The 18,858-nt window shown below is 36.9% G+C and overlaps 1 protein-coding gene across 2 annotated transcripts in view; it reads left to right on the plus strand.

Annotated features, from left to right (window-relative positions):
* The window catches only part of LOC127880906 (copine-8-like), a 31,048-nt gene extending 12,500 nt beyond the window's left edge, over positions 1–18,548 (plus strand). For both annotated transcript variants that reach the window (XM_052428402.1, XM_052428403.1), the window contains exons 12-21: positions 1,464–1,539; positions 2,040–2,158; positions 4,342–4,494; positions 4,780–4,855; positions 6,745–6,872; positions 8,270–8,372; positions 9,811–9,868; positions 10,802–10,875; positions 14,767–14,974; positions 18,357–18,548. In XM_052428402.1, the coding sequence (XP_052284362.1) occupies positions 1,464–1,539; positions 2,040–2,158; positions 4,342–4,494; positions 4,780–4,855; positions 6,745–6,872; positions 8,270–8,372; positions 9,811–9,868; positions 10,802–10,875; positions 14,767–14,967 (988 nt within the window). In that variant the 3' untranslated portion in view covers positions 14,968–14,974; positions 18,357–18,548. The remainder of the gene's footprint in view (positions 1–1,463; positions 1,540–2,039; positions 2,159–4,341; positions 4,495–4,779; positions 4,856–6,744; positions 6,873–8,269; positions 8,373–9,810; positions 9,869–10,801; positions 10,876–14,766; positions 14,975–18,356) is intronic.
* Positions 18,549–18,858: the final 310 nt, after the last annotated feature.

Consider the following 18,858-nt stretch of genomic DNA (forward strand, 5'->3'; position numbering starts at 1 on the left):
CTGAAGGCCCACCTTATACCAAGTAAACAAATAACTTACCCTCTATCGTTGTTATACCCACAATTTGTATAAGTAATAATATGGCACTTTTGTCAAATAAGTCTATTTTCCTTGGAATTTTTATGCCCCCCTTCAAAGAAGAGGGGGTATATTGTTTTGCACATGTAAGTCCGTCGGTCGATCCGTCTGTCTGTCCGTCTGTCCATCAGATGGTTTCCGGATGATAACTCAAGAACGCTTAGGCCTAGGATCATGAAACTTCATGGGTACATTGATCATGACTGGCAGATGACCCCTATTGATTTTCAGGTCACTAGGTCAAAGGTCAAGGTCACAGTGACTCGAAATAGTAAAATGGTTTCCGGATGATAACTCAAGAATGCTTAGGCCTAGGACCATGAAACTTCATGGGTACATTGATCATGACTGGCAGATGACCCCTATTGATTTTCAGGTCACTAGGTCAAAGGTCAAGGTCACAGTGACTCAAAATAATAAAATGGTTACCGGATGATAACTCAAGAATAATTAGGCCTAGGATCATGAAACTTCATAGGTACAATTATCATGACTGGCAGATGACCCCTATTGATTTTCAGGTCACTAGGTCGAAGATCAAGGTCAAAGTGACAAAAACTTATTCACACAATGGCTGCCACTACAACTGACAGCCCATATGGGGGGCATGCATGTTTTACAAACAGCCCTTGTTGTTTTTAATCAGATAACGGAAAAAAACACTCTTAGCATTAAAAAGGTGCAGCAAAATAATACATGTAATCTTAATTATCATGATCCTGTGACATAAACAACATCATGTGTCCTGCATGAAAAGCATCCTTGTATAGCCCATGTGCTACAACTAGAAGTGTCATGAGAATTAAAAGAATTTCTCTCTAAAAGTGTGGGTTGGGTCTGATGTATTACATTTTAGAGGACCAAGTAATAGATATTATTTATCAGTGTGTTCGGTGTTAACACTTCGTTAATATTGATAATTAATTTGCCATGAACAAATATGGTATCAATTTTTGTTCGAGCAGTTTGACAGCGCACGTTACAACCATCTGTGCTGGTTAAAATAATGTTTTTATAGAAGTTTAAATTCAATAAATAAGATAACTTTCCTTTTGTTGGACATAACTAAACAGATTGTTATGGCATGGGTGAATATTGTCAGTATAATCATTTCGACTTCATAATTTTGTAAACATTGTTACTTACATATGAAATAATGGAGAAAAATTAGAGTTTACTATTTTAAAATCATATTTGTATTGTTATCTAAATCCTGTTGTTTCACCCATGCATTGATGTTGTTTCACCCATGACTTTTTCATGCTTTCAGCACATCTTTGAAGGAAGTATGGATAAAACGATGTGTTAACTAATTTTGAAATCAAATAAATTACTAATTTCAAAAATTCTGTTTTGTTTAACCCATATAATGGTGGTTGTTACAGACATGACTTTATCGGAGACTTCACAACATCTCTTAGGGAACTTTCCCGGGGTCCAGGCAGCAGTAATCTATATGAGGTCTGTGATGGTGTTGCTTACAGACAGACAGACAGACAGTCAGACAGACACACAGACAGACAGACACATGGACAGACATTCAGACACACAGACAGACACACAGACAGACACACAGAGAGAAGTTTCATCAGACTTATTCTAATGTACATCATCTTCATGCTTAAATATACACATTATTCTCTTCTTGCTGAAGATGAATTCAATTATTTGGTGTGTGTGGTTTATTTAAATTTATCACCCCTGTTTCTTCTCCTTATGAATTTGGGTTGTTTTTAATATTTTCATGTAAAAATTATTATTAAAAGTACATATTTACAATGTAAGTCTTTAACCAAATAAGTGTGTACACATGAGGGAAAGACAGTTGTAAAACCATTAAGTTTAATTTATTGTGATTATTTGCTTTTTGTCAATTATAGTGTATAAAATTAAATACTTAAAATGACAATATGTTCACTTAAGGAAATGGTAACTTATGTTCCTATTTCTCATTGTAACAGTGTATTAACCTAAAGAAAAAGAAGAAGAAAGGTGCCAAGTACCAGAACTCAGGCACGGTAGAGTTAATGAGTTTCAAAATAGAGAAGATCTACACTTTCCTGGACTACGTGCGTGGAGGGTAGGCCAAGAATATAACCCTAAACTTTGGAATAAGATGATTCACAATGGTTGTTTAAATGTAAAAACTTAAAATGTTATCATAAACGTTTTTAAGATAATTATTTACATTATGGTTGCTTTATTTGGGACACTTGGGCCTAGTACATGAATATACCTACGTCATTATACTGAATCAATATACAGTTTGTGCTCAATTTGCGAGATTATGTTGACCATCATGCTTAATTTGGTTTTCTCATCTTTAGCTCTGTCACCTGATTGCTCAGGTGAGCTTTTCTGACCGGTCTTTGTCCGTCGTATGTCCGTCCGTCTGTTACCATTTGCTCGTAAACACTCTAGAGGCCAAATTTCTTGTCCCATCTTCATGAAACTTGGTCAGAAGCTTTGTCCCAATGAAATCTCGGCCGAGTTCGAAACTGAGTTGTGCCGGGTCAAAAACTAGGTCACTAGGTCAAAAAAAAGAAAAACCTTGTAAACACTGTAGAAGTCACATTTCATGCCCAATCTTCATGTAACTTTATCAAAATGTTTGTCTTAATGATAAAATTATCTTGTTTGAGTTCAAAAGTGGTTCTGATCCGTTGAAAAACATGGCCGCCAGTGGGCGGGGTAGTTTTCCTTATTTGGCTATAGAGAAACCTTGTAAACACTCCAGAAGTCACGATTTTTGCCCAATTATCATGAAAGTTGGTCAAAACATTGGTTCAATTGATGTCTCGGACGAGTTCGAAAATGGTCGAGATCGATGAAAAAAGATGGCCGCCAGTGGGCGGGGCATTTTTCTCTATATGTATATAGTGGCAGTTTTCCCTATTTGGCTATAGAGAAACCTTGTAAACACTCTAGAAGTCACAATTTTTGCCCAATCATCATGAAAGTTGGTCAAAACATTGGTTTTATCGATATCTCGTTAGAGTTTGAAAATGGTCAGGATCGGTGAAAAAACATTGCCGCCAGTGGGCAGGGCATTATTCTCTATATGTATATAATGAAAACATGTGAACACAGTAGTAGTCACATTTTTGGCCCAATTTTCATGAAATTTGCTCAGAACATTTGTTTCCTTGATACGAGAGTTGAGTTCAAAAATGGTTCCAGTCAGTTGAATAACATGGCTGCTGGGAGGGGGGCAGTTTTGGCATTATACCCCTCCCCCCCCTTTCGAAGAAGAGGGGGTATATTGTTTTTCTCATGTCGGTCCGTCCGTCCACCAGATGGTTTCCGTATGATAACTCAAGAGCGCTTATGCCAAGGTTCATGAAACTTCATTGGTACATTGATCATGACTCGCATATGACTCCTATTGATTTTCAGGTCACTAGGTCAAAGGTCAAGGTCATGATGACCCGAAATAGTTAAATGGTTTCCGGATGATAACTCAAGATAACTTATGCCTAGGATCATGAAACTTCATAGGTATATTGATCATAACTCGCAGAAGACCCCTATTGATTATCAGGTAACTAGGTCAAAGGTAAAGGTCACAGTGCCAAAAAACGTATTCACAAAATGGCTGTTAAGGTGACGGTGACTCAACTTAGAAAAATGGTTTCCCGATGATAACTCAAGACTGCTTACGCCTAGGATCATGAAACTTCATAGGTACTTTGATCATGACTCGCAGATGAAATAATGATGAAACTTGACCAGGATGTTTGTTTGGACAATATCTAGTTCAAGTTTGACATTTGGTTAAGATTGAATGAACCGACTCCTCTCAGGTGAGTGAACTAGGGCCATCTTGGCCCTCTTGTTTTGTAGAGTGTTGAGTCTGACTCTACCGTGAGTTTGAGGAAGAATAGGTGGTTATTCTTATGGCTGACTTTTCAGATTATTAAAGATCTGACCAACATCCTCAATACTAAGCTGAGTGAAAACTTAAAATCATCTTCAAAGTTGAGCTTAAAAAAAAAGAGAATTTTTTAATGAAACAGGGCTCTGTTATGATCGGTTTCGATAAAAATGCTTCAAATCCTGTGTCTTACAGGACACAGACACAGAAAAACAATCACTCTTTCCTGATACACTTTGCCTCACTAGGCTTTTTTAAAGTATGTTTTATACATGGACTTAAATAAAATAAAAAATCTCTAAGATGAAAAATGTCAGCAAGAATTATAATTTGCGCTTTCTTTTAAATATCTGTACTAGATGTGGAAATGAGTATTAACATTACTACAGGACACAGCTGAACTGCACTATTGCCATTGACTTTACCGCCTCAAACGGCGACCCCAAGACACCTTCCTCCCTTCACTTCATCAGCCCCTACCACCCTAGCCCATACTGCAACGCCCTGAGAGCTGTAGGCAACATCATCAAGGACTATGATTCGTAAGTATTTTGTGATTTAAATTTTTTGCAAGGATATTTCATTAGAATTTCTTATGTTTGTTTAATACAGTTCTACGAAAATGTATGAATTTTGTTTGGTCTGTGGTCATTTATTCAATGAGTTCAAAAGGATACTCATGAACATGTGTCTTATAAAAAAATGAACAAGAACTTGGCTCATATTCTATTTTATATTTCACTCAAGTTAGCTTCCTATATGGCATTATGATTATAACTGTTATAAACTTCCCATGTATAATTTTTGGTTTGTTTGGATTTTTTCAGAGACCAGATGTTTCCAGCACTAGGTTTTGGAGCACGACTTCCCCCTAATGGGATTGTTTCACACGAGTTTGCTTTGGTGAGGTTCTTTGTTGCTCCTTATTTAATTTGATTAATTCTCAATTGATTAATTAATTGATTTATTAAGTGTATTCATACTGTTTTGCCATATTAAAGAATGTACTCCCTCACAGTGCATAGTGGTATCTTCAAACATGCTTACAATTATACAATATTCACAATAATTATTGACCAGTAAAATCTTAATAGGATTTGTTGAGTTTTGAATCTTAAGATATCTGCAATCCTGTCTTAAAGGTGCGTCTGCTCTTTAGATACAAACCTTTCTATCCATTGTTTAGCAAGTTTAATTTCAAATGCAGGAAAGTAGGTATCAGAATATTACATTAAAAAAATCTGAACATCTTTTATGAGTAAAATTTCATTGATGTTGTACAACTTTTTCGTTTATGTGGTTAAATGATTTTGTAAATTCTAGTCTTATAGAAAGATGATTACCAAGAAAGTTATGAAGTATAATTTTAATAAACTCTAATAAATATTGTTTACAATCTTATTGTATGCTTTTGAGCTTTTTATTGGGCAATGTCAGTTTTAGTACAAACACCTTGCATGGTTTCGCTGTTAAATGGCATTATTTTGTCATTACACAGATGTAAATGTGTTATTTTTCCTGCAAAGTTCTCCATGGATACACTTTTCAAATGAAAAAAAACTGAGGAAAGCATTAAATAAATAGAGAATAATAGGTTAGTGTTGATTATAGATCAGGTTTATCATGCCAGGCTTAGAAAACAAAAGGGAAAATGTATTGGTTTATCTAAATTATAGATTTTTATCCACTTTTGATCATTTACAGGTAAAATTCTTTTAAAACTGGTTAACTGAAATCATTGTCTACTGCTACAATAATTAATATCTTCAGTTCACTTGCCCTCAAATGCATCTCTGTGAACCCTTTGCATGCTGGGAAATTTGTCGTCTGCTAAAATGTTGTCTGCCGAATTTCTAAAATTAGCATTTTCTTCCGATTTTTTTCAAAGAATACTATCAGAATAGCAAACAGTTTGGATCCTGATGAGACGCCACGTTCTGTGGCGTCTCATCTGGATCCAAACTGTTTGCAAAGGCCTATAAAATTCAGCTCCAGCGCTTTAAGGGTTAGACTTGAAAATGAGAATGGGAATCTTTTAATTCAAAATGGATTATATTACAGAATGGGAATATAATTCTTCAGAATGGACATCTAATATTACAGAATGGGAATCTAATACTTAAAAATTGGCATCTAATATTACAGAATGGGATTCTAATACTTAAAAATTGGCATCTTATATTACAGAATGGGAATCTTATACTTCAAAATGGGCATCTTATTTTGCAGAATGGGATTTTTATACTTCAAAATGGGCATCTTATATTGCAGAATGGGATTCTTATACTTCAAAATGGGCATCTTATATTGCAGAATGGGATTCTTATACTTCAAAATGGGCATCTTATTTTGCAGAATGGAATTCTTATACTTCAAAATGGGCATCTTATTTTGCAGAATGGGATTCTTATACTTCAAAATATAAATCCTATATTACAGAATGGGAATCTAATACTTCAAAGTGGAAATCTTATATAACAGAATGGGAATCTTTTACTTGAAATTCATCATCTTATTTTAAAGAATGGGAATCTTATACTTCAAATTCCCATTCTTTAAGATGTTGATTTTCAAGTAAAAGATTCCCATTACATCAAAATGGACATCTTATATTACAGAATGGGAATCTTATACTTCAAAATGTGAATCAAATACCCGGTACTTCAGATTGTGAATAGTATACATTAGAATGGGAATATTTCACTTCTGAATATAGATCTTCTACTTAAGAATGTGAAGGTTAAAATTTAAATGTGCATCATTTACTTTAGAATGGGAATCTTATACTTCAGAATGGGAATCCACAGAACCCCTACTGCCAGGGTATAGAGGGTGTGGTTGAAGCATACACAAAAGCGATCACATCAGTGCAGCTGTACGGACCTACAAACTTCGCACCGTGTATTAACCATGTAGCCAGGTATGAGAGAAACAAATTTTAACAAGGTGTTGTAAATGCAAAAGGTAGATGTATGCAGAACTTTCTGTATACACAAACAAAATAAAGCTCCAGTCCTTGAAACAACCGAGTGAAATGAATTTGTGTTTTTCAGTTTCTAAAATATTTCAAAATCATGTTTGAATTTAGATAATATTTGCATTATAGTAGTTATTTGCCAATAAACAACTCTTTCTTTCTGATATCTGGCTATTGTGACATCTGTGCTAAAACCAATATATATGAATTTATATGCCTTTTGGTAGATAAAATAACAATATAAGACTTTATAGATGCCATAATCTGTGTTATGTTAAAGTAACAAATGGTATTTGAAGCTTAGAAAAAACATCACACCGGACCAGCTGCCAAAGTGTTGGACTAAAACCCAGAGGATAGCTGTTTTGATTCCAGGCCAAAAAAAACACAACGTAACTTGTGAGATTTGGTTGTAAAATTGTTTCAACAGCCATTCTCTCCCAACCTCTAATTAAAAGGAATCTTTTCACGTTTTGGTAAATTGACAACATTGAAAAAAGTTGTTTCAGATTCGCAAATTTTCGTTTTTGTTATGATATTTTTGAGGAAACAGTAATACTGAACATTTACCATGGTCTAATATAGCCATTATATGCTTCTTTCGACAATTTAAAAACCTGAAAATTATAAAGGGTTGCAACGTGAAACGATTGAATAATTTGGAGAGTTCTGTTGTTGTGGTTTAATTTTGTGAAACTACGAAGGTTGCTTATTTAAAGTATAAAATACGTCTTTCATACGTACTTGGCAGGATGGCCGAGCGGTCTAATTGGTTTTTACTCCAGGACTCCGGGGGTCACTGGTTTCGAGCCCTGATACGGTCTATTTTTTTTTTCCTTTTTTAAATTTTATTCTTGATTTTTTTACTGGAGCTTTTTAGATCCAATGTTCACATTTATCAATATAAAGCATTTAATGGCAAACTTCAAAATCTGTGAAAAGGCCCCTTTAAGTAGGGCAGTTGTCAGATACTGGTATAGGGATGTGCTCGTAGTACTGGTTCATCAGTTTACAAAGGAAAGTGTGTGTTGGTAAACTGAACGCCATGATATGACTGAAATACTTATGAAAGCTGGGAAAACATGAATTATAACAAAGCTTTCAATCTTATTTATTGATTTGACAATGTTCTGTCATAATGAAGAACACCATCACAAACACAGATTAATAGTATGGAAATTATAAAATTACATCACAAAGATGACAATATATTGTGCATGTTTGCATTACTCACGAGGTGTGAATAAAGTAGTTAATGCCAGACAGGGAGGGGGGGCTTATTTTGTAATTTCTCTGCTGATTATGCGACAAGAGAAACTATTAACAGTGTTAATTCACAGGTTTGCTACTGCCAAACAGAACGGGGACGAGTATTTCATCATGCTGATCATCACAGATGGAATCATCACTGACATGGAGCAGACCCGCGAGGCCATAGTGCAAGTATGTATGTGACTGCTTCAAGACTATTTAATGAATGAGCCGTGTTCTGTGAAAAGGCGGTTTAATGCATGTGTGTTAAGTGTTGTCCCAGATTAGCCTGTGCAGTCTTCACAGGCTAATCAGGGACCACACTTTCTGCTTAAACTTTATTTTTGCTAAGAAGAGACTTTCTTAAAACGAAAAATATCATAAAAGCGGAAAGTGTTGTCCTTGATTAGCCTGTGCGCACTGCGTACTGAACAGTTTAATCTGGGACGACACTTTACGCACATGAATAAAACCCCTTTACACAGAGCAATGCTCATTAATAAATATTACAGTTAACAGAGGGCCTCCTTGAATGATAATTTTGATTTTAGTGACCAAACAGTCAGCACCAAAATGATTGGCAATATCAAAAGACTGAGGTCTTACTTTATAACTCATGTGCTAGCACTATTAGGTGAACTCATATCATCATTGTTTTGAGGTTCTTTATAAGGAGCAATATTAGATTTAGTTTAAACCTTTTTATTCTAGCTGGATTGCATTGAAAGCCAAAGGCTGATTGAAGTGCTCTCTAGTTGTTTCTTGGGACCAAGAACCAGTACTTGGCGTCTTTGGAGAAGATCAATAGAATACACTGTCACAGTGGGGATTGAACCCGTGATCTCCTGGTCACTAGGCCGACAATGTATCCACTACACCACGGTGACTAGCGATATTGATTACTGTCACAGTGGGGATTGAATCCGTGATCTCCTGGTCACTAGGCCGACAATGTATCCACTACACCACGGTGACTAGCGATATTGATTACTGTCACAGTGGGGATTGAACCCGTGATCTCCTGGTCACTAGGCCGACAATGTATCCACTACACCACGGTGACTAGCGATATTGATTACTGTCACAGTGGGGATTGAACCCGTGATCTCCTGGTCACTAGGCCGACAATGTATCCACTACACCACGTTGACTAGCGATATTGTTTACTGTCACAGTGGGGATTGAACCCGTGATCTCCTGGTCACTAGGCCGACAATGTATCCACTACACCACAGTGACTAGCGATATTGATTACTGTCACAGTTGGGATTTAACCCGTGATCTCCTGGTCACTAGGCCGACAATGTATCCACTACACCACAGTGACTAGCGATATTGATTACTGTCACAGTTGGGATTTAACCCGTGATCTCCTGGTCACTAGGCCGACAATGTATCCACTACACCACGTTGACTAGCGATATTGTTTACTGTCGCAGTGGGGATTGAACCCGTGATCTCCTGGTCACTAGGCCGACAATGTATCCACTACACCATGGTGACTAGCGATATTGTTTACTGTCGCAGTGGGGATTGAACCCGTGATCTCCTGGTCACTAGGCCGACAATGTATCCACTACACCACAGTGACTAGTGATATTGATTACTCACATGCTTAAGTTTCTTGCAGGCTGCCTCACTTCCAATGTCCATCATCATCATTGGCGTCGGAGATGCAGATTTTACAGGTATGGTCGAAATGTGAGGACGAGTAAATTCAGATCGAAATCAGCTCTATGAAATTTGATAATGTGTAGATTTATTAAATATTACTAATAAAAGGGATCAAATTGTTTGCGCAGAAATATGTTTGAATTTAGGCTACCGCTGGTGATCAAATCATTAATTGACAATTTTAAAAAGATGTAAGTGTAGTCCCTGACACACATTTAAAGAAATAATAATGTCTTTTTCATGACACTGCTGAACACAAATCAAGAGAATTTGTTAAATGAAATTAGCAAGTTTTAAGGATTATTTATATAATAATGAAAAAGCATCATGTATGTGTAAGAACACCTGCTTTCCAATGCATACCAAATATAATGTAATATTACTTTTTCTTACATACGTGATTTTACTTGATTTTCCAGGTGTAACAAATACAGCCAGAACATTGTTTGAGCCTTGGTCTGTGAAAAAGGGTTTAATGCATGTGAGTGAAGTGTCGTCGCAAGTAAGCCTGTGCAGTCCACACAGGCTAATCTGGGATGACACTTTCCTCTTTTTGTGTGTACTTTTTGTTCAAAAGAAGAATCTTCTTGACCAAAATCCAGTTAAAGGGAAAAGTATCGTTCCTGATTACACTGTGCAGACGGCACAAGCTTATCTAGGAGGACACTTACTGCTTACTACTCATGAATTAACCCTTTCAGTGCGGGAACAAATTTTAAAGGCCTTTGCAAACAGTTTGGATCCAGATGAGACGCCACAGAACGTGGCGTCTCATCAGGATCCAAACTGTTTGCTATTCTGATAGTATTCTTAAAAAAAAAATCGAAGAAAATGCTTATTTTAAAAATTCTGCAGACGACATTTTAGCAGACAACAAATTTCCCAGCATGCAAAGGGTTAAACCCCCTTTTCACAGAGAGAGGCTCATGTACACTGTCATGTTTCAGCCATGGAGGAATTAGATGGAGATGATGTCAGACTCTCTTCCCGTGGCAGATATGCAGAAAGGGACATAGTGCAGGTATGATGTACAAAAAGTGTACCCCTTAGTGGTGAAAATAAAACAGATTAATAGTTCAAAGAATATCAGACATAAAATATCAGACTTATGTCTATTATACCAGCTGAGAATTTGGTAGGAAGGTTTATTTCTGAGGACTTAAAGAACTATCTGCATAGCATACATGATTTAAAACCGAAATACTTGCCGTATATTAGTTTTTAAGATGATGAATGTTTAATGCTTAGAGCCAACGGTCATGAGGTCCACACATGACATCTTTACTGTTTTTGACAAGGTAGCTTTTACCAGGTTTCACATTAGACTCACTACATGGCATCTATGCTTTTGAACAAACCACACTAATTTTCGTACTCATCCCAAATATCATAACAAGGCAATGTTTTTATGTTATAAGCAAGTTTCATTATAAGGTCAAAATTATCGTGGACAAAAATAGTGATAGAATAAAGCTTTTGCTTTTTATGCCCCCGGATCGAAAGATCGGGGGTATATTGTTTTTGGCCTGTCTGTCATTGTATGTGTCTGTGTGTGTGTGTCCCAAAACTTTAACCAAAACTTTTACCTTTGTCATAACTTTTGCAATATTGAAGATAGCAACTTGATATTTAGCATGCATGTGTAACTCATGGAGCTGCACATTTTGAGTGGTGAAAGGTCAAGGTCATTCTTCAAGGTCTGTCATTGTATGTGTCTGTGTGTGTGTGTCCCAAAACTTTAACCAAAACTTTTACCTTTGTCATAACTTTTGCAATATTGAAGATAGCAACTTGATATTTGGCATGCATGTGTATCTCATGGAGCTGCACATTTTGAGTGGTGAAAGGTCAAGGTCATTCTTCAAGGTCAAAGATCAAATATATGTGTCCCAAAACTTTAACCAAAACTTTAACATTCTGCATAACTTGTGCAATATTGAACGTAGCAACTTGATATTTGGCATGCATGTGTATCTCATGGAGCTGCACATTTTGCATGGTGAAGTCAAGGTAAAGGTCATCCTTAAAGGTCAAAGGTCAAAATTAAAAAAAAATAATTTTCATTTCTTCATTGATTCAATCTCTTACTTACTTCTCACGCAGCTGCACATTTTTAGTGGTGAAAGGTCAAGGTCAAATATCATTGTATTTTTCTTTCCTATAACTTAAACCTTCATTAAAGTTTTATGATAACCTTTTATGCCCCCGGATAGATAGATCGGGGGTTTATTGTTTTTGTCCTGTCTGTCTGTCTGTCTGTCTGTCTGTCTGTCTGTCTGTCTGTCTGTCTGTCTGTCTGTCTGTCTGTCTGTCTGTCTGTCTGTCTGCCTGCCTGCCTGCCTGCCTGCCTGCCTGCCTGCCTGCCTGCCTGCCTGCCTGCCTGCCTGCCTGCCTGCCTGCCTGCCCCTCCCAAAACTTTAACCTTTGTTAAAGTTTGGTCATAACTTTTTAGCTCACCTGAACACATGCTCATGGTGAGCTTTTGTGATCGCTTTTTTTCCGTCGTCTGTTGTCTGTTGTGCTGCGTCAACATTATCCTTGTTAACTCTCTAGAGGCCACATTTATTTCCAATCTTCATGAAATATAGTCAGAAGATTTGTCTTAATGATATCTTGGATGAGTTCGAAAATGGTTACGTTTGCTTGAAAAACATGGCCTTCAAGGGGCGGGGCATTTTTCCTTATATGGCTATATAAGGCTATTGTAAAATCTTGTTAACACTCTAGAGGCAACATTTATAGTCCGATCATCATGAAACTCGGTCAGAAGATTCATCCCAATAATATCTTGAACGAGTTAAAAAATGATGCTGATTGGTTGAAAAACATGGCCACCACGGGGGCAGGGCTATTTTCCTTATATGGCTATAGGAAAACCTTGTAAACACTCTAGAGGTCACATTTATTTTCCAATCATCATGAAACTTGGTCTGAAGATTTGTCCCAATGATATCTTGGATGAGTTCGAAAATGGTTTTGGTTGCTTTAAAAACATGGCGGCCAGGGGCGGGGCATTTTTCCTTATATGACTATAGTAAAACCTTGTTAGCACTCTAGAGGCCACATTTATTGTCCAATCTTAATGAAATTTGGTCAGATCTCAATGATATCTTGGATGAGCTCAAAAGTAATTATGTTTGCTTGAAAAAAATGGCTTCCAAGGGGCGGGGCATTTTTCCTTATATGGCTATAGTAAAATCTTGTTAACATTCTAGAGGCCACATTTACTGTCCGATCTTCGTGCAACTTGGTCAGGAGATTCATCCTGATAATATCTTGGAAGAGTTCAAAAATGATGCCGGTTTTTTGAAAAACATGGCTGCCAGGGTCGGGGCATTTTTCCTTATATGGCTATAGTAAAACCTTGTTAACACTCTAGAGGCCACATTTTTTTCTGATCTTTGTGAAACTTGGTCAGAAGATTCATCCCAATAATATCTTGTTATCTCAGGTGAGCGACTTTGGGCTTGCAGTCCCTCTTGTTTAATATTGAAGATAGCAACTTGATATTTGGCATGCACGTGTATCTCATGAAGCTGCACGTTTTGAGTGGTCAAGGTCAAGGTCATCCTTCAAGGTCAAAAGAAAAAAACTACAATCCAAGGGAAGTTATAATCTTTGAAAGGGAGATAATTTGTAAACCTGCCAAATGATATATTGAAATTGTATTCCAAAGCGGCCCAATAGGGGGCATTGTGTTTCTGACCAACACATCTCTTGTGTAATATTGAACACAGCAACTTCATATTTGGCATGCATGTGTACTTCATGGAGCTGCACATTTTGAGTGGTGAAAGGTAAAGGTCAGCCTTCAAGGTCAAAGGTTAAAAAAAAAAAAAAAAAAAAATTTCTTAACTTTTTATGCCCCCGGATAGAAAGATCGGGGGTATATTGTTTTTGGCCTGTCTGTCTGTCTGTCTGTCATTCATTGTGTGTGTCCCAAAACTTTAACCTTGGTTAAAGTTTTGTCATAACTTTTTGAATATTGAAGATAGCAACTTGATATTTGGCATGCATGTGTATCTCATGAAGCTGCACATTTTGAGTGGTGAAAGGTCAAGGTCATCCTTCAAGGTCAAAAGTAAAAAAATACAATCCAAGGGAAGTAATAAGCTTTTATAGGGAGATAATTTCTAAACCTGCCAATTGATATATTGAAATTTTATTTCAAAGCGGCGCAATAGGGGGCATTGAGTTTCTGACCAACACATCTCTTGTTTAAAATGATTTTATCCAATGATTGTGGCTTCAGTAATGGAATACAAAAAAGTCGCTGGAATCAGTCAACCCATGCAAAAGACACACAAAAATCACAGGACAGGAGATCCTGTTTCTCATCAGTTTTACTGGACCTCACTAGATTTTACTTTACCTTTTTTTTTTAACCTTACAAAGGAAATTCTTTTTTTCGTTTATGTTAATACATGTACCATGTTTTCAGAGCCCCTTGCTTGATTGACTGCAATTCACCAAATTTTCTCAATTCATCTAAGCAACGCAAAAAAGAAGAATCGTTTTCCGTAACTTAATACTTTAGAGTTAATATAATACAAAATAATGTTTTATTGAAATGACATCTTCAGATAACATAAAATGAACTAGTGAAGGCTTTGCTTACAGAAAAACTGCCATCATTAAACAAATTGTAATATTTGACTTCAGCTAGGCACTAGGAAGGGAGGGCTTATTGCATGTGCGTAAAGTGTCTACCCAGTTTAGCCTGTGCAGCCAGCTTAGGCTTATCAGGGAAGACACTTTCACCTTTTATGGATTCTTTTTTGTCTACAGGTAGTCTATTTAAGACAAATTCCAGTATAGGCAGACCGTGTCATCCCTGATTAGCCTGTGCAGAACTTGATGACACATGCGATAGACCCTGTTTTACCAGAGTTTGGCTCATTCATACTTTCAGTTTGTGCCATACAAAGAGTTCATGGGCAGGCAGGGTGACAATCCAGCTATGGTTCAGGCTCGACTGGCCCAGGAGGTGCTGGAAGAGATACCAGAGCAGTTCCTGTCCTACATGCGAGCCCGGGGCGTGAAACCCAAGCCACCGCTGCAGAGGCAGCTCACCATCTCCTCCGTGCACTCCTTGCCACCTTCAGAGCAGTGACAATCAGGTAATATGTGCCTCGCTTTGTGAACTGTGGGTTTAATGCATGTGCGTAAAGTGTCGTCCCAGATTAGCTTGTTAAGTCCACATAGGCTAATTAGAGACAATACTTTCTGCCTTAACAGGATATTTGCTAAGAAAATACTTTCTTTACAAAAATATCTTAAAAGCTCAACAGTAGTTCTGGACTTCACAGGCTAATCTGGGGCAACACTTTACACACATGCATAAAACCCCGTTTTATTAGAGCAAGCCTTAATTACTTATTATGGCTTTCACTGCCTATCGCAGGTGTAACCATATAGAACGGGTTTTAAATTGGCAAATACATTTTTAATTTGGTGAAAGTTTGTTGAACAATTGTGTTTACTTTTTTTTTTAAAGAAATTCAACTTTTTTCAGCCTTCATGTCAGCACTTGTGCGTGATGCAAGATTTTTATGCCCCCCTTCGAAGAAGAGGGGGTATATTGCTTTGCTCATGTCGGTCAGTCGGTCGGTAGGTCGGTCGGTCGGTATGTCGGTCCGTCCACCAGGTGGTTGTCGTATGATAACTCAAGAACGCATATGCCTAGGATCATGAAACTTCATAGGTAGATTGGTCATGACTCGCAGATGACCCCTATAGATTTTGAGGTCACTAGGTCAAGGTCAAGGTCACTGTGACCCGAAATAGTAAATTGGTTTCCGGATGATAACTCAAGAACGCATACGCCTAGGATCATGAAACTTCATGGGTAGATTGATCATGACTTGCAGATGACCCCTATTGATTTTGAGGTCACTAGGTCAAAGGTCAAGGTCACGGTGACCCGAAATAGTAAAATGGTTTCCGGATGATAACTCAAGAATGCATATGCCTAGGATCATGAAACTTCATGGGTAGATTGATCATGACTTGCAGATGACCCCTATTGATTTTGAGGTCACTAGGTCAAAGGTCAAGGTCACGGTGACCCGAAATAGTAAAATGGTTTTCCGGATGATAACTCAAGAATGCATACGCCTAGGATCATGAAACTTCATGGGTAGATTGATCATGACTCGCAGATGACCCCTATTGATTTTGAGGTCACTAGGTCAAAGGTCACGGTGACCCGAAATAGTAAAATGGTTTCCGGTTGATAACTCAAGAACGCATACGCCTAGGATCATGAAACTTCATGGGTAGATTGATCAAGACTCGCAGATGACCCCTATTGATTTTGAGGTCACAAGGTCAAGGTCACGGTGACCCAAAATAGTAAAATGATTTTCGGATGATAACTCAAGAACGCTTTGCCTAGGATCATGAAACTTCATAGGTACATTGATCGTGACTCGCAGATGACCCCTATTGATTTTCAGGTCACTAGTTTATTCTGTTTTCAACACTGTCCAGTAAAGAGACTTACAAATTGAATTTTTGACACATGTTCATTCATAATGATGTATAAGCCTTTGTTTCTGTGCCAGTAAATACTATGTTTATGGAAATGACGTGAGAATTCAACATTTAAAAAACCAATGTAATATGATATGTAATATTATATGGCAACAGGACAGTTGTGATTTGCTGGGTCAATTCTATTTAGCTTGACCATCCAAGCGGTTGATACATGTAGCTTTGACAAATTGGTGGTCTGAAACATTGAGAAAATGTCACGATACACTGACAATAAATCAAACATGTAATTCTTGCTACGCAACTTGCATTTAATTTTGTCAATTCAAATTATACATAAAAATATACATGTAATTAATTTTTAATCTGCTTGTTAATTGAAAAACAGCAACACAGTTTGTATGTATGAAACAATGTTAATACATAAATAGGATCAAGCATATTAAAATATCAACTTAGATTTAGTTTCCTTTACTGTACAGGATTTGTAAAGTTAGGTTAATATTTGTGTATTGAACAAAAATAACAACAGTGTAAAGAAAAGTTAATTTGGGGATGTTCTATCCAAACCCTGAGAGTTCAGATTTCCTCAAATGCCAAGTAAAGATTGTAAATTTCAACCTACTCCTCTGGTTAGTTTTCAGAGGCACATATAATTAACTTTTGAGCTTAGTGTCTCATTTGTACATGCATTACTGTATTAACTCCAAATCAACTAGTACAAGTGGTAGGCCAGTATTACATGGACTGGTGTTCACTGTTTACACAGTTTCACAACCCCATCTGATACTGGTCAGTATCTTGGCAAGTGGCCAAAGTTGGGAGTGGAATTAATGGTCTATTACATAACTGACTTCTGTGTGTGGTAAACACATGATACTGGTCATGTGGTCAAGTTGCACTTGTATACATTTGCCCAATACACGACACTAGCCTTGGCTATTTTTAATCAGATTGCATTGCTATCTATGGTGGTCATTGACTAGGGGAGTTAACTGCTATAAATAACATGTTTCATTACCATTAATAAATAAAACATTACATATTGTGTGCACGTTTCACATATTGTCAAATAAGTCAAAATGTGTGAAAGGAATCCAAAAAATCAAAGACTCAATCATATAATGGATATAATTGATTAGTATAGGTCCTGATTGGTTTTTGCACTATTAATTGGATACATTTCACAGGTCATTGACATACAGTGACAAAAAACATATTCACACAATGGCTGTCACTACAACGGAGAGCCCATATGGGGGGCATGCATGTTTTACAAACAGCCCTTGTTAAGCACAGATATGACTAAAGTTTCATATAAGTGTCTATCATAGATTGATTCTGTGAAAGTTTAAGTATGTAACTGGTTTCAAAATGGTCTCTTGTTGTCAAAAATTGTGAAGATTTTTTTATTAAGTGGAAGAAAGCACCCTAAATCTAGTGAGAACTGTGGCTTATATTGCTTAATTGATTAAATGCGGTATTCAAAACTGAAATTAATCCCTTAAAACAAACAGCATTTATGTCTCCTTTCTAAGAGGCCGAATCTGAAAATTCCTGCCTCAGCCATAACTTTGCCACGTATTGATGGACTTAAAAATAACTTGGCAAATATGCTTATCGTCAAAAGAGGATTTAGAAGATGTTAAACTTGGCTCCCTGTCTCAAAGGGCATGTCAATACTTCAAAAATCAAACATGGTTATAAAAGTGCTTATTAAGACTTCACCTTTGTCATTCATCATGCTATTTTAAGACAATTTACCACTAATGAAAACCATGATGACATTGCATTTCACTTGAAAACTTGTTTCCCTAGTGATATGTGGGGACATCCTTGCTCTATAGACTCATTTCTTGTTCATTTAGGGCTTTAGAATTCTTCTCTTATGCAGTTGGTACCTTCTATCAGATCAAGTCTTCAACAATTTGTATCATAGTGGTGGTAGTTGTTAATTGAACAATACACTAGACAAACTTGTAAACAAAAATTATACCTTTATTACAGATACATAGACCGCAACCACACAAAAGCAGAGAGGTATAAGCATATGCCTAATTGAAACGGAATCAACCGAAAATGAATGTATAAAAATGGATGTTGAAGATAGCGTACTTTTATTCGAATCATTAAGGAATACAATAGTACTGCACAGTACGCAATAACTAAGATGCCAAGGATTCCCTTTGTGTCAAATATACACTGCAACTCCAATATATCACGGTCCGTTATATCGCGTTGTCCAATATATCGCGAATCGGCTATGGCTCCCAAAAATGTGACGAGCATAATCCTTAAATAAAATGTTTTTATCTGAGAATTTGATGCATTAAAATCCGTTTCAAGCAAGTATTTTTCCCTTTTTTTCACCAACTTTAATCCAACATTCATAATCCAGTTTTGACCAGATTGTTTGCTTACATTGTACATCACATTAACACCTGTGTACTGCGATAAACAAAAGACCCATTTGTCAAACATGACAGGTCATTTCGGGTGTTACAATTCT

Source organism: Dreissena polymorpha, chromosome 5 (assembly GCF_020536995.1).
Source record: "Dreissena polymorpha isolate Duluth1 chromosome 5, UMN_Dpol_1.0, whole genome shotgun sequence".
NCBI classification, from domain to species: domain Eukaryota; kingdom Metazoa; phylum Mollusca; class Bivalvia; order Myida; family Dreissenidae; genus Dreissena; species Dreissena polymorpha.